A 17,219-nucleotide genomic window follows, 5' to 3' on the forward strand; every position below is an offset into this window, starting at 1 on the left:
AAATATTTTTGATGGAAAAGCTGTTTCTATATATATTCTTTAGACCCCGGGGAAAAGATTTATGACGAATATAAACAATCCGCTGTACAATATACATGCAGGTTTTGAAAGTTTATGAAACGGGGATTTTTAAAGGAGTTTATTTTGTCAACCATGACATATTTTTAAATGTGATATTTTTATAAAATAATTTTGAACCTTTGTTCAATGAATTCATTCAACAACTTAACTCAAAACAAATTTAAAGATTATCTATATATCTTTCCTTTAAATATTGCATTTCTATGTGTGTTGATTTACTATGGAGAATAAAACCATAGAGAACCCCGGCAACACATTATCGTGGGTATACTGGCAAAAAACCTTAACTCTCAAATCCCTGTTTTGAGAATTCAAGTATTTAAGTTTTGTTCAAATTTTACTCTTTTATATCTTATTTAAATATAGTAAGATGTTGAGTGCTCATTTACGAACATGTTTTTAATGTTTCCATTTCTAAACTTTACATTAAGTAAATATTTTTATTCTTTTCTTTTCTTTTTTTTTTTCACCATAACTACAGTGGTGAATTACATGCTACAGTGGTGAATTACATCATATAATACCCAGGCTTGAGAAAAATCATATTTGATTTTGGTGTTCTTACCGGGATTCGAACTCGGAACCTTCCGTGTGTGAGTCAAGCATCTTGACCACTACACCACGGAAACCGCCATTAAATTGAATCATTTAAAGCTTTTAGCCCGAATAAAATACCCGGTATACGACTTAACCTTAAATTTGTTTTAAAACTACAGATATATGATATTTAATATGACTTGTGTATTTTGCCAGTTTGTAGAGCGTTAAAAACTTTACAAAACTGCATCATTAAGTCAAATCCGCATATTTTCGAGTTAACCTTTTTTGCCTGTATACCCACGTTACATTCTTGCCATACGTTAATATGTAAAACATCTACACTCAAAAAGTTGAATGTTACACAGAGTGTAAAATGATAACTTAACTCGGCAGATGACAGATCATGAGCTCTGCAAGTGCCCACACTTCCGAATTCTCAACAGCTTTATATTCGTTAGAATATATTTAATATCCATAATTAAGTCAAAGAAATAGTATTTTGTGATTTTACAAGTTTGCAAAATACGTATGTATGTTAATATTTTATGATTTATCATGAAACGAATAAAACTAGTGCTTTAAATATTAATTTTATACAACTTCAATGTGGTCATTAATTACAAATAAAATAATCGTTATAATTTACAGATATTTTTTCCTTCTCCGTTTTAGTCAAACAGTAAACACCCATGAAATTTAAAAAAATGGCTCAGATTTTATATACTAAAAAAGGAAAAGATTCGGAATTTTCTTTTAAGTTAACAACCAATTTCATAAGACCCCAAGGTGAAACCTGTCACATACACAGTGTCTACTTATAAATATAAAAATAATAAAAACGTCTTACGTAAAACAAATTTTATTTTGAACGTTAAATACAAAAAAATAAGAACTTTCTGTGATGCCTGAAAAAATCAAATATTTAAAGTGTAAGTGTCATTACTCCAGTTGCAGTATTCATTGAGAAATTTATGTATATGATGTTGAGGAGTGGACGAGGTGTTCACAATACCTACACCACTAACCTGCTGTTGTGTTGAGGCGTGACGTGGTGCTGGAACCCGCTGGAGAAGCTGGTGATCTCGTGACGTTGAAGCAGCTTGTTTTTAGAGCTGGCGGTCTGGGTGGCCGATGGCACAGCCCGATTGTTGTCTTTGGTATTTGGTGTTTGGAGCACTTCACACTTTTTTCTGTTGCAATGAGCTGCGCTTGTACAGGTATACGAGTATATAAATTTGCTGCTTTGGGTTGGTCCAAACATACGGTAATTCCATTTCGACAACATCGTCACCATCATTACCACCATATGGTGCATAGCGCACTGCATTGAAACACCAAATGCAGCGTATCTCGATCCAGGGTATTTTATTTTATTTGATTTAAATGCATTATTTATTTTATTAATTTTATTTATTTTATTTATTTTATTTATTTTATTTATTTTATTTATTTTATTTATTTTATTTATTTTATTTATTTTATTTATTTTATTTATTTATTTTATTTTATTTATTTTATTTATTTTATTTATTTTATTTATTTTATTTATTTTATTTATTTTATTTATTTTATTTATTTTATTTATTTTATTTATTTTATTTATTTTATTTATTTTATTTATTTTATTTATTTTATTTATTTTATTTATTTTATTTATTTTATTTATTTTATTTATTTTATTTATTTTATTTATTTTATTTATTTTATTTATTTTATTTATTTTATTTATTTTATTTATTTTATTTATTTTATTTATGTTGTTTATTTTGTTTATTTTGTTTATTTTGTTTATTTTGTTTATTTTGTTTATTTTGTTTATTTTGTTTATTTTGTTTATTTTATTTATTTTATTTATTTTATTTATTATATTTATTTTATTTATTTTATTTATTTTGTTTATTTTATTTATTTTATTTATTTTATTTGTGAAACCAACAATTCTAGATAGTGAACAACAGATATATTGAATAAACTCAAACCAATAGCAGGTTTCCACAAATTGTACACAGTAAATAAAATATAAAACAAATATAGTTTATGCGTATGAAAATGATTCTGTCATATATATTTTAAAATAATGAATGAAGAAATATGCATATATTTAAAAAAAATTAACTTATGGGTCGGGATTAAGACAGAGATGCAAGAAAAAAGGATAAGGAGGTGAAAGGAGATGAACATATTTATTATTTTAGTGTCTATCATGTTACATAACGCATTCTAAGTGTCCATTTTAAATCTGACAGAGTGATAATTGTGTATCTCTATATCTTTTAATTTGGTTTTGAATACTGAAAAAGTCTTACAAAAAAAAACATTTTAAACATACTATATTTTACTTATTGGTACATGAAACATGTGATATTGTCTACGAAATTCTGTCTGAAACATGTATTGTTATCAAACTAAGTCATTCTGCACAGTCAACCAATACTGTCTTAATTTTGTGATGCAGTAGTTGGTCCGCACACACTGCGGTAATGTAGAGAAGTGATTTCATAGTAGGTGGAGGCAGCGATTTTGCAATGTAAAAACACTTTTAAAACATATATTTTTGTCTACCCTGTCTGAATCCAGCCCGAGACCTCGATACGGATGAAATCGCATCATCCACCACACTACGAAGCAAACTTCGATCCGCTGAATTCCCTATTTTAGGATTTTTACCTGAGAGTAGCCGTCGAGTTAAAGGATTCTAGTTTTTTTTCACATACAGAACTATATTTTTTACCGGCCCGGACACGGACATAAATAGTTTAATTTAGTATTGATTAATTTTGAACCGATAAGCACAATTACTTTTCTCTTTAAATAGATAATAGATACGTTATTTTAAGGTGTTAAAATATTATTCGTTGCCATGTTAGAGAAGAACGGGAAATAAAAATCCGTCTATTTTAAAATAATATTTTTCTTAAACAGTGAATAAAACTGTAGAATTCTTTGTATAGGAAGTGATTGAGCGTGATTTTTTCTCATGTGATACGGTAAAATAAACACAAGTTCAGCATTTTTCCTTTCATTACGTACACGCACACTAATTTGTAAATGTTATTTTTCTTATTCATTTTGCTTAAGCATATTAGCAATTAGTGTTTTTGTTATCAGCCTTGTAAAAACCTAAATCGTTACAACAAATCTACACAAATAAATTTGATTTATAAATACCCACAGGCGATAATTTTTTACCGTATCATAAGGAATAATTTTTATGTTAATAATATGATAATAACGAAGGGGTTTGTGTTCCTTAAGCCATTCAGTTTCATCTTGGCCTATGGACGCTTCTTTATCATTATTCTTGCATCTTCTCCAAAATGCACGCTTATTATTCTGGCTTTGATATGGATATGTCTATTGTTAAGAATTTGTTAAAGCTGATCATGTTATGTGCTTTCTTATTTCTCACTATCCATCTACATTAGAACTAAATATTTCAAACCTGTTGTTACAAATATATCCACACAAAAAACATCAACCCTGATGATGGACGCTGTATTGCTATCAGAAACGTCAAATAAGAGTGTGGACTATGCACGGCAAATTGAATTGTAGTCGCGTGGCTAGTGTTGCAGACTCACGGATCAGAGGTCCGAGGTTTGAACCACACTCTACTCCAACTTGATTTCCATTTTCCAATATTTAGTTATTTACAAATCGTTGAAAATGGCTCCAAAAGTTAAAATATTTGGAATGCAATTACTTCTTTTTTTAAGAAGTACAAATTAATTTATATTTACTAATAGTATTTCAAGTACTGTTTTATTTTTAGCAAACATACTATCGGTCACATTATTTTACATAATCCAACTCACCATATTTTTAAATGGAAGCACTTTGTTTTGTGTCATTATCATTTACCTTTTCACACGCAATGGTGTGAACATTTAAATAGTCAAAAAAATGCAGCGTATTTCGACAATCTGTTACGCGAATGCAACGCAATCAGTCTTGCGCTCCAGCTGCCTATTCAGGAATAATAATATATTGTATTTTTAATAACCTTCAAAATCAATATTTTACATCCATCATAGTCACAATACTCAATCATAGTCACAATAGTAAGTTATTTACTTCTTCTTCTGGTGTCTTATCAGGGCCCTCAAACGATGGCGATCACTGCAGCGAAAGCATTTCAGTCCTGCGCTTCTCCGCTACAACTGCTTTTGGATGTACTCGCCACAGTGATTCCTAGGAAAAGATGATCAGAGTGGTTTCCCGTTGCCTTTTCTGGTGGATTTTTCTGTCGGGGCTACCTTCCCTTAGCTGGTTGGTTCTGGTTTGGAGGCGCCAGAAACTCACCTTTCATCCACTCGTTATCTGCTGTGATCACACCGTTATGAGTGTAATCGCATTGCCTGGGGTTCGCGACGTGGAGGCTTACGAGTTGAACTAGTCAGTAGTGATGCCAGTGGAATGCAACTGGGCGTTCGCAGCATTTTATAGAATCACACCCTCCAGCAAGATGTAGCTCATTGCGGCCCTACAGTTCTCACCCTAGTTATTTAAACCTCGTTGAAAATGGTCATCAACATTGAAATATTTGAGTAAATTTTAAGAATGCTAGTATTTCTTTTTTAACAAAAAATAAATAATAAAACGGAAAATCCATTATGCATGGCATTCCATAACCATAAAAAAATTTAAGAAATTTATCTATTTATCAATTAGCTCAATATGTTTAAACTATTATAGCATATATGTTTCTACATATTGTCAATAAATAAAAATATATAACCACAATTTCCCCTCTTTTTCCAATTTGCCTACGGTGTCACATAAGACATTGTCACATTGGTATTTAGAATGCAGCGTTTCCGTATAATTTTTGCTATTTTATTTATTTAATATTTTAACACCTTACTAGGCACAATATATTTGGAAGGTAAAAAGATCGGTCTTACGCTTCGGGTTTCAGTCAAGGGACAAATAAATATTTCAATGTAGAACCACCTTGCAAACAAATATTTCCAATATATATTTACCACGATTGGTAAATATAACTCACCTTTCAATGTAGTTAAATAAGCTTTTAGTTTCTTTCCTTCCTAACTTAATAAGCCACTGGGTTACTTTATTTTTTTGTAAAGTAGTTACATCCGGTCGGGTGAATAAACATCTTTAACCTTATTATAAATTCTAGGAGCCATAAAGCTTAAAAATCTTTGTCCGAAAGAAGTTCTCCTCCGCAATACAATGTGTTTCTGTGACGTCACACTTATGGTTTTTTATTTATAACTCTAAGAACAGACTTTTGACACTTGACGAGAGGGTCGAGATAAAACAATGATGCACCTCCCCATCCTAAGATACCGTAAGACAATACACTTTGTTCGAGCACAAATAACACATTTTTTATCAACGAGATGGATACAATGTTTCGTAGAATTTTGAAAACGTACATTAATTTCCTTAATTTAAATTAAAACATTAAAAAATTAAAAAAAATGTTTATTTCATTATCTCTGGTCTGTAACCTAAAACGTAAAATGATTACCTAACCTTCCATGTAAAATAAATGATCATGGAACGCTAAATTTTAAACAATAAAGCAGTGCTTTATGCTCCACTGGGTGTGAATAGGAAAATGATGATCATGTTGATTTATTTACTGTTGTTTTTCCTTTATTTCACCTTGGTTAACTACTAATAATACTATTAGCGGTGGGAACAACACATCAATTTGATTTGTGCATTTTTTTCTGAATAAAGAAATTTGATTTGCCGTTTGATTGTCCAGAAATTGTACAATTAATAAGATTTCATGTACCTATTACAAAGACGTACAAGGCAACAAATGTAATTTATGGAAGAAAACTGCCGAACCAAGTCAATTGCAGTAACGTTATTAATATGTTGACAGTTATTCCTAATAATTTTGGGAATATTGTTAATATTTTTAACACGAGCGATTCTCAAATTAAGAAATGTCTAGAATCTCAATTTTTCCTTAAAATTAACGTTAATTATATTTATTTCTCTATTCTTTACGAGAGCTCAATATATTCTTATCACACTTTGTTGTCCTGTGCAGAAATTCATATATTGTGTTGTGTACCTTATTGGTGCTGTGTTAAGTTTATGTTTATTTTGTAATAATATCATTGTATTATTCCAATAAAGCATTGTGTGCACAACAATAACCATGAATAAATAAACAAAAACAAAAAGTTTTCTCTTCATAATAAAATGAATAAAACAACTTTGTTTTTAACCACTAATTTTTATTTTTCACCGACCGGTTTCAAAGCAAACAAGCTTCTTTATAAAGGTTTACGTAACTAATGAATTGATTCCATTTTATTTCTATCATGTTCACTAAATACTACACGTGGACCCAATAAATCAAGTGTTTTTTTTCTTACACGGGTGGTAATCTGATATCATTTTTTTCGAAGTAAGCCAGGAGAGGTTTCTCTTCATTTACAAGTGTATTTTGTACCTTATCTTTTTGTTTTCCCTTTAAAGTTTGTTCTCCAACTGTGATTGGTTTATATTTATATATATATATATAATATTTTTTCCGTACGTGTTGTCACTGAACTCCTTTTAAATGGCTTAATCGATTTACTTTCGGTTTTCAGCAAAATGTAGATCTTTGCTTAAAATTTTCAATCGAATACGAGTAAGTAAAAAAAAAGTTAAAAGGAAATATTTTTTTCATCAACCGACCAAGGCTGCATTTGACGAGAATGCATGTACAAAAAATGGAAGGATGTTGTTTTTTTGTGTTTTAAAAAAGGTTGTTTTTGAATGTTTACAGACAACGTTTGCTTTTTATGGATCCCAATCAGATTCTTCCCTTATATTCCTGATAATTTCTTCCCATTTATTTATTTTTACTGGATTTTTGGTAATACTAAAAAAATGTTACCTGAAATTCAATACATTTTTGAAAATCGCATTTATGAATAAAATGCACCCCTGTTGGTGAGAAAAGCTGAGTTTGACATTTGCAAAAAGAATTCTATATTTGAAAATAAATGATTTTATGTTTTCGAATTAAACTATAAACAAGTACCTAGGTACCTACTTCAATGCAATATTTGAATATTAATAATTTTTAGTTTTGGAATTCAATCATAAACAAGTACCTAGGGATCTACTTATTTATTTTAAAAAAATACAAGCTAATAACAGGCAAACCATTGTTCAGGCAGGGCAACGTCTGTCGGGTCCGCTAGTAAATAGTTTTGAATGTACTTCGTTTTATTTTAATTTTATCATCACGTGTACCAATGTAGTAGGTATATTTAATTTTTTATTACAGTGTACAAAAAGGGCGGTAAGCCGTGTAAAATAAAAAAAATAATTTTACAATGATGCATATTGTGCTTAAAAAAGTTTTTACTACGCCGTTTGTTGAACCTATTAGAGACTCGGACGCCCTTGAGTGGAAATCGAGAAGTGGAAAATTATAATTACCCACTTTACCAATAAGTTTGAAACTTTTCCGAACAATGTGTTCTGAAGGCTTCCGAACAAAATGTTACTATTCAGACAGACTTTTAATTTTTAGTTGGTTCCCGCCTCCATCGCGGGGTAACTCTCGCCTTTCTATATTAATTTGTTAGGGAGCTTTTACTTTCCCGCTCTTCGCTTTCCTTTAACTCTAAACAGTCTGGAAACTTCCTCGGATAGCTTTGTAATCTATGCATAGAATTGTTCAGGTAAGCACTGTTTGATTACAACTTTTCATTTAATTATTTAAAACTGTTAAAAGTAGGCACATTATTTCAAATTATAAACTTTTTACAAGTTTCATAATTTCAAACGAGTAAATTCTACTAAATGTTAATAAATATTTGTATATAACCACGCACCAGTCTCTTCGTCAGGAAACCGGTAAACATAAAAAAGTCGGTAAGTTGTTAAACACGGTTTTTCAGGGCCAGACCGCGAAACTTCAGAGGAACATTTCTCATAGTAAGCTTTAAAAAAAATCCTTATAATTTTTTTCTAAAAGGTCACTTAAAAAAGAAAACAAAAATTGCTTTATGATTTCAAAATGGAGTAAATCTTTCATTTCCTTCCGCGAACCCCTACCTCTCCCCGACAAAAAAAGCGATGAAAACGCACTTGACCAACGAAGCGATACGCATCATACGCAGACAAGAGACGCGGCTGGGTAGGGGAAGAGTAGGGGCTTGTGGAGAGACTGCTTGTCCGAGAAATTAAGGATTTACTACATTTGCAGATAAGACTTTTTGGAAAAATATTATAAATATTTATTTTAAGGCTTACCATCAGGAATATTCCTCTGAAGTTTCACGGTCTGGTCCTGAAAAACCATGTATAAAAATATTTCATACCATAAAATGTTTGACCATAAAGTTAATGCTTTAAATATTAGTAAGATTTTATCGGCAAGTGCGGTTTTCAAAGCAAAACTTAAAAACTACAAAATAAGTATAAAATCACATCCCTTAATTCATGTAATATTTAATAACATTTAGAAATATTTGACCACAAAGTTAATGCCTTAAATATAAATAATATTTTATCAGCAATTAAATTCTAAATTCCACAAATTTAAAAAGGATAACAATTTTTTTGTTTTGTTTTTCGTAGTTCCACACAACTTCTTTGTATATTTCAATTAATGATCAGGAAATAATAAAGATAACACTGATGTTTTTTTTTGATATTTCTTGATATTTAAAACTTCAAAGTTAATGATTTCGATAAAATTAATCAACGAAACTTCTTGGTTTAGTTTGACTTTTTTGTTATTTTGACCAACGAGCGCTTTCGCTTAAGCCAAGAATCTTGAAGATGCCTACTTAGGCAAAAGCGCTCGTTGGTCAAAATAATAAAAAAAGTTTAACTAAGCTAAAAAGTTTTATTGATAACTTTATTTATAATTTTATTAAATCATTAAATAAAAAAGATTTGTCCGCCACCTAGTTAAAAGGTCAGCGCGTTTGCCTACTATGCCATAGCTCTTGGATTCGATTTAAGACATGTTGAAATAAAATATATAACGCGTCTGGTTATATTAAATATATTTTTATTGATTCAATTCATACATTACATACAGTACAAGCACTAAGAAAAAAATGTATAATATCGTTGGTTAAACGGGTTGACTAGCACAGACTTTACAGGTTGAGAGGCAGCAAAGTTATTGTTTCAAGACACGGGGTTGATTTATGGTTCCAGGTGGACAAAACACGTGGTGCTTCGGACAGCCGAGCTTTTTCTTCCTAGTAACTGATGTCTCGTACCGTATTCAGAAGTTGGCAAAAGGGCCCAACAGCCAGCATTCATACTTAACTGAGTAGGTACCAGAAATCAATAACTATTATTTGGATTGATCAAATTATGTGTGTGGCCAAAGAACCCAGTTGTACCAATAAAGTAAGCGACTAGGTAAACAAGGGCTGATAAAGTAATATGACCGTACAGGGTGAGAACCAAGGCATGGTTTATTACCAAAGAGTTTCAGATAAAAAAAACAAGCTGGTTCACTAGGAGAGCCATGAGTAGGTGTCTTTACCAAAAAATACCAAGAAGATAGGTAAGCAAAAAGGTAAAAAGACTACTCGGATAACTCTGACTTATAGAGCTTGAAATCTGCCTTATAAAAGCCAAAATTAATTGAACTGAAGACAAATGTTTGATTATTTTATCGTCTGTTCACTTCGACTGCAATGGAATCATTTCAAAGTCTCTGGACTGGTACCGACCATAAGAGTTGTAAGAAAAACTGCAGTTCGAATATCAATGCAATGCCCCATGCACCGCAAGGTGCAAATAGGAAAATAAGACAATCACTAGTATCTGAATTGCATTTTGTTTTAACGTGTTTTTAAATAGATTTTTTTGTTTTGAAGTTTTGAAATTGCTCCCCTGTGAGGTCACTAGTTGCCGTCGGAGAGTTGTCTTGACTGGTGAGTTGGTTTCCCGGAAACCGGAAATCCATCCAACGCTGTAGTTGATAAGAAAAAAACTTTGACGTCGTTCAAAGTAGTTCATTTTTATGAAAGCCATTTTAATTAATTTTTATGTGCGTTTTAGAGAAACTTTGGAGTACAATTAAATGCCCTAATTTTTACCTCGTGTAAAAAAACATTTTACACCCAATTTCCCGTAGCACCAAACTTCCTCATTGTTTGTTACGGTGAATCCATTATACATTATGAGTATGAAGCCTATATAAAAACCAAATTATGTTATATGCAACTACTATGGGGAACAGGAAATCAAAATGACATAAACAGACTACAAAGACAGCAAAATAAAATATTAAAGTTAGTATATGACCTCCCCTATCTAACAGCAACTAAAGAACTCTTTAAACAAACTAAGCAATTAAATGTAACTGAACTCTTTACTAGAATCCTTCAAATTTATTCATAAATTAGCCACTGATGTTATTGTAGACGAAAAACTAAAATTTGAAAAAAAATATTTACTCTAAATTGCCATTTTTTCTGTGATTCTGTGTGATACAACAACTTTCATCTGTAAAATCAACTCAAAAGACGTAACTTCGTGATATTTTATATTATGTAGCTATATTATTCATTACTTTGATACAAACATTTTATAAACGTTTACAAAAAATAGCACTTTGAATTCTGTATGTATTAGGTATTCCCATTACGATTGAAATGTCAACTGGCCGATCTGTTCTAGAAATAAATAATGCCAAAAACAGCCGCGTTTAGAGCCGCATGTCCTGCGGATATATGTATGTCCTGATGATAGTAATTATGGTCATGTGTTATCTGTATTAGACTCAAGATGTCAGGTCAAAATAGACGAAGAACTAACAGAAGAATTTGCAGTATCCCGGGTATTAAAACAGGGAGCAGGGCGGGGTCCATCTCTTTTTAATATTGTGCTCGAACATGTCATAAGATATACACTAACTCCAATATTTTTTAAAAGAGTTGCCAACTTGTTGGATATGCAAATGATAACAAAATTGTCGAGAGATCAATACAATCAATTAAAAAGGTCTTTAATTCCTTGAAAACAGCTGCACGAGATGTGGGATTGCAAATCAATGTTGAGAAAACAAAAAAACATGACACAGAGCAAAAAACCATCGCAAAGAGTAAGATGCTGTATCTAATTAAAAGATAATTACTCCTTAGAAGTGATCTAGCAATTCACCTATATAGGCTCCAGTATAAATCAGAAAAAGACTTACAGCAGCCAATAAAATATATTTTTATTTGCTGCCAGTGTTCAAATCACGTAACGCTCACAAAAAAACTACCATACACAAAACAATTATACGTATTTTATTGGCATATGAGTGTGAGGCGCTAACACTGCCAGTGAAGATAGCTAAAATGCTGGAGACTTTTGAAAAAAAAAGTGCTCCAAAGAATCTGTGGACCAGTGAGAGAGAATAATTAGTGGCGCTTTCGGTGTAACGAAGAACTGTACAATATATGCCAGGCCCCGAGCATCTCGGCACATATGAAGTTGCTTAGATTAAGATAGGTCGGACATGTACAGCGAATGGCTGATTTACGAGTCCCCAAAAGATTATTGAGCGGACAGCCGGGTGGAAGGAGATTAGTGGGAAGACCCAGGCTGAGATGGGAGGATGAAGTTAGAAATGATGCATTGCAGTTTCTCCAGGTGGCAAATTGGTGGTCACCGGCTGAGGACAGACAGAGGAAGAGGCAAAAGTTGCAGCTGGCCAAAGCTCGAAATGGGTTGTAGCGTCATCGAAAAATAACCCTTTAGAAATAATGTTCGAAATACTGTTTTCCAAATCGAGAATTTTCATCTCAATACTTCATCTGCAAGCTTACTCGAGGAGAAAAAAACCGCCACTGGGTGTAAGAGGTTAAGCATATAGTAAACTTATTTGTATGAAGAAATAATCTGGAATAATTGACTAGCTTATTGACTGCTGGCACTGCCGGCACTGAGAGCGGTTTATTAATATTTATATTTATATGTGGAGAAAAATACTAAAATTTTGAAAACAGTCAGTCAGTGAAAATTTTCCACAGTGATGTAAGATATAGATTAAGTACATTATAGGTATCGAAATAAAATCAATTTGAAATTGAGAAATGTTAGGCACTAAGAAGTTGAAATTAAAATACACATATGTATACATATAAAGTAAATAAAATTGAAAATAAATTTAAAGAATAATAAAAAAAATACGATTGTATAAAAATAATCTAAAAGGTACAAAATATAATAATGAACATACGAGAACATACATAATTATTGACCTCGTGTAACTAAACAGGCGTGCTGTCTGTAAGGAATCTTCTATATTTTGTATGGGAGAGACGAAAAATGTCTGCGTGACCAGAGAAAACAGTATTATAATAATGACATGCTCTAAAGAAAAAATCGTTTTTCCTTGAGTTAGTCCTAGGTATTGGCAAATTAAATGAAGTATGGAGTCTTGTTCTGCTGGGTACAAGCTATTCTAAAGAACTTGTGAGCAAAGAGCAGTCTACGACGTTGTTAACGAGTATAAACAATATGTTTAATATAATAGTTTAATAATTGTTTGTATGTTTTTGTTTTTTTGATCAACTCTTCTTTTGACCAGTCTGCGTTTTGGTCTGCTGGTAGATATTGCTTTTAGCAATAAGTTCGCCGAAGTACCTATCATTTGTTAAAAATTAAAATGAATATGTGAACTTCCGTTGTTGGTGAGATGGGAAACTTTCCGAGACTTATTTCTATCAAAGTTCGTAAGGTAACGTGTTTGTGTTTGGTTGCAGCGTCGAGTGCGGCGGCGGCGACTCGCCGGTGGGCGGGGGCGGAGGCGGTGGCCGGCTGGCCGAACCGCGGATGTCGCTGCTGGGCCGCCCACTGAGCTACCGCGCCACGCGGCGGGACGCGCGCTACCGCCGCCTGCAGAGCCGCGTCTACAACTTCCTGGAGCGGCCGCGTGGCGCCAAGGCGGTGCTCTATCACATGCTGGTGTGAGTATACTCACCATTGATCCTGAATGCTAAGCTATATAACATGTAATTCGTCGGTTTACTGATAAAACCCACTAATCGTTATTTTATTTTTAAAATGAGTTAATACTAAAAAATATAGTATAAATTTATGCACTTGCTGTAATATTATCTTATTTTTTATATTTTAGTATCATCATCATCCCTTCCTATCCGCACCTAATGGTGCATAGGGCGCACTGCATTGGTACACCAATCGCAGCGTATCTTGATCATTTTTGTTATATGAAAGCAGTGGCGGCTGTAAGGGTTAAAATGAGGGGGTCATTTTTTTTTACAATAATTTTCACACTTATTTTTTTCATAAAAATATATTAATATACTTACCAATGTTTCCAATATGAAACATAAATTTACAAAATACTTTTTATCGATTTAACTACATTTTTGAAGGTGTATTATCAATCGTTTTGCAGCTAAAAAGCGCGTAGACGAGTAAAATTCTAAGAACTTAAAATTATATTTTAAAAAATCACAAAAAATAAACATAGAGCTGAATAGATAGTGAAATACATTGATCATGACGTGTACATGCTAAAAAGTAAACAATAAAAAATTATCAAAAAGCACTGTTTCAACATTATGATGAACAAAATATAGAAAACTATCCAAACGGTAGCCTTTGTTGATTATTGGTATTATAGTTACTGCCAGACATGTGGCTAACAGGCAGTTCGCTGATTCCCGGAAGATGCACATGTACGTGCAGTTACTGAGGGGTGGTGCATATTGTTCCAATGATTTGGTGTCCACTTTTGTCTGAGTTGTTTCGTTTTATGATAGGTACACAACATTCCCGCTCAATTAGTTTTTTTACGCTAATATTAGACAGACGCGTGTGTGCGAGTGGTATAAGAATTGATTAATCATTTTGTATGTTATAAGAAGGTAGATATTAAACTAAACTTTCAGTAGCACTTTTGTAATTTATCATGGGGGGTAATGTTCCAGATAGTTAAATTTGGGTACTTTTGAGTTACAAGTTGATACATTCTCAAACGGATTTTAAAATTCCATATCCTTTTTTATGATTTAAAAGTGAGAGGCGCACTGTTCTTCAAAAGTTTCCGTTGTTTGTTTATTTATTTGTACACTTTATATACATCTACAATTTTTAAACATATAAGGGCGGGCATATTGCCTTCAGGCGATTTCTTCCTACCTACCCAAACCGTTTAGTTTGAGAAAATCAAGTACGTGGACATTTTTTAACAAGATACAATTTTATATAACAATTTAAAACAAAAAAATACATTTACAATTATTTACAAAAATTAAAAACTAAAATTAACTTAAATAATTACACAATATTATGAAGAGAGGAAAGAAGAGGTAATAGAATATAAAGAAGAAGGAGAAAGGAACAACTGAAACATTTAGAAAGTGACATTTCAATCTTGATTCAAATGTAAATACAGAAGGGGTGTATGTAACATTAGTGGGTAGATTATTCCATAATCAAGCAGCTACTACTCTGAAAGGGGAGGCAAATAAATTATAGCGGTGAATGGGTATTAAAAGCGTTCTCTCATTACTAGAGAGATTATTCCAAATATCGTGAAGAAGTGATAGAATGTTAATGTTTGTTCTATGCCTGATACTAAGCCAGTGTAGTTTTTCACTACTTGTCACATATTTTGGTAATAATAAAGTGTAAAACAATACAATAAGATAAATAGTTTTCTTTTTCCGCTTTTTGTACACACATTGACCATTTATAAATGATAACTCATTGTTTTGTAACAGTTAATAACTTATTTTCAAATTTTAAGCTACAATTAGAGAGAGGAGCTCCATTTTACGCCCAGCCGGTACGGTGGTTGAGCGCGAACTAAATGTTATAACAGTAGCCAAGACACTTTTTTTGTTGAAAAATAAATATTTGCGTTCTTATGATTTACCCAAATTTTTCATTTAAAGGGCCGTTTTCAACGAGTTGTAAATAATTCACTATTAGAAAATGGGAATCAAGTTGGTGTCGAGTAGGATTCAAGCCACGGACCTTTAATCCGTGAGTCCGAGATACTAGCCACGGGATGACAACCCGATTCCAAAAATGAATATTTAGTCATTCTATTTGATTTTGTTTTCAATCAATACGGTTCATGTTCAAATATTGTGCTTTGCAATACATGTTTGAAATTAAATGAAATTAAAGTACCTACCTACGTCACTGCGTTTGCTACTTTCCTTGATTTCAATGATTAAATTCAGTAGTTGAATCGAGAAATTATACAAATATTTATGTGCGAGTCAAACCTTTTATGCAATTGATTTAAATCTAATAAGTAATATATTATTCATGAACGCATAAGGCATATTAAGTAAATTAAGATTAATCCATTTCGAGCAATGAGAGGAAAGTTTACGATCGCTTGATGTTTTAACTTTTGCCCCAAAGCTCAACCCACCGAAAGTTGGAGACGTATTAGGAATCCACACTAGGCGTCTAACTATAACCCGTGGCTCGGTAAGAGATTAAACTCTATTATTTTATAGCTAACCTGATATTTTATGTTGGTACATATAAATATCGCAACCGGTTTATTTTGTTTGCTACGAACCGATTAAATGTTAAGCTTGTTTTTACGAGCTTACTTGGATTGACAACTTTAGGGTTGAATTTCCATTTAAATCGTAATGGTCTTGTTTTATTTATTATCATAGTTTCTAATTAAAAGTTAAACAATTGTTTATCAAGTTTTGTAGTTTTCTTTAATAATATGCATGCTTCCACTTTCTCTTATGTTGTATCCCAACTCAACACAGGGCTCTTGGCCTCATAGAGTTAGGGAAACCTTTTTTTTTTGTAACATGTATTCTAATATGAATAAATATAAATAAAATAAAATAAAAGGATAAATCACAAATTGAAAAATGCTTTGACTTGATACAATAACACAATTTTAGATTATTTTTTTTTTGTTTTTTGCACCCTAGCAGACCAGGAGATTTAATTAAAGCAGTAAATTACAGCACATAATACTTAGGCATTAAGAAAATAAAATGTTTATTTTGTGTTCTTACCGCAAATCGAACTCGGAACCTTCCATACGTGGAGCAAGCGTGTTACCATTACACTACGGAGGCCACCTTTTTATTATTTATTAATATAGGTACTATTACAGTGGGATATTAACAGAGTTATTTTCAATTGCCCATAAGGTAAAATCGATTTTTCCGTAAGAAAATATTAATTTTCGTTCAAATTTATTTTCAAAACATGTTCCATTACAGGGTATTTATGAAGATAATTTAACATTTTCACTAAAATTTCCGAATTTTTAAAAAGAAAAATCGATTTCACTTTAAAAACGATAGGAAAATTTAGTGCTCTGGAAAATTGGATACAAAAAATATTTCTTACGCGCGGTAAAAATTAAGCATTTAATTATATGGCGAAGTTTTACGAAAATTAATGGAAATATGTTTTGATGAAAATGAATAAGAATGGATGGATTTTCGGTTACCGAGAAGCCATGTTTAGTGTGTTTTTATACGTACGGGGTTCTATTTTGCTCAAATCTCCGACGACAACTCGTGACGCCACGAGTAGAGTAATTTTAAAATTACAAAACTCTGAAAAATCATGGCAATGATAATACTTCTTCCTGGCACTGTCCCAACCCATTGCCGGGA

At 31.9% G+C, this 17,219-nt stretch overlaps 1 protein-coding gene across 1 annotated transcript in view; it reads left to right on the top strand.

Annotated features, from left to right (window-relative positions):
* Positions 1-13,541, top strand: part of LOC148277765 (uncharacterized) — a gene marked incomplete at its 3' end in the record, with an annotated part of 184,750 nt that extends 171,209 nt beyond the window's left edge. The window contains exon 2 of the mRNA XM_088232437.1: positions 13,338-13,541. Within this exon, the coding sequence (XP_088088563.1) occupies positions 13,338-13,541 (204 nt within the window). The remainder of the gene's footprint in view (positions 1-13,337) is intronic.
* Positions 13,542-17,219: the final 3,678 nt, after the last annotated feature.

The sequence above is a fragment of the Micrasema longulum genome, unplaced genomic scaffold, assembly GCF_059751315.1.
Source record: "Micrasema longulum isolate JH-2025_06_02 unplaced genomic scaffold, ASM5975131v1 h1tg000984l, whole genome shotgun sequence".
Taxonomy (NCBI): Eukaryota; Metazoa; Arthropoda; class Insecta; order Trichoptera; family Brachycentridae; genus Micrasema; species Micrasema longulum.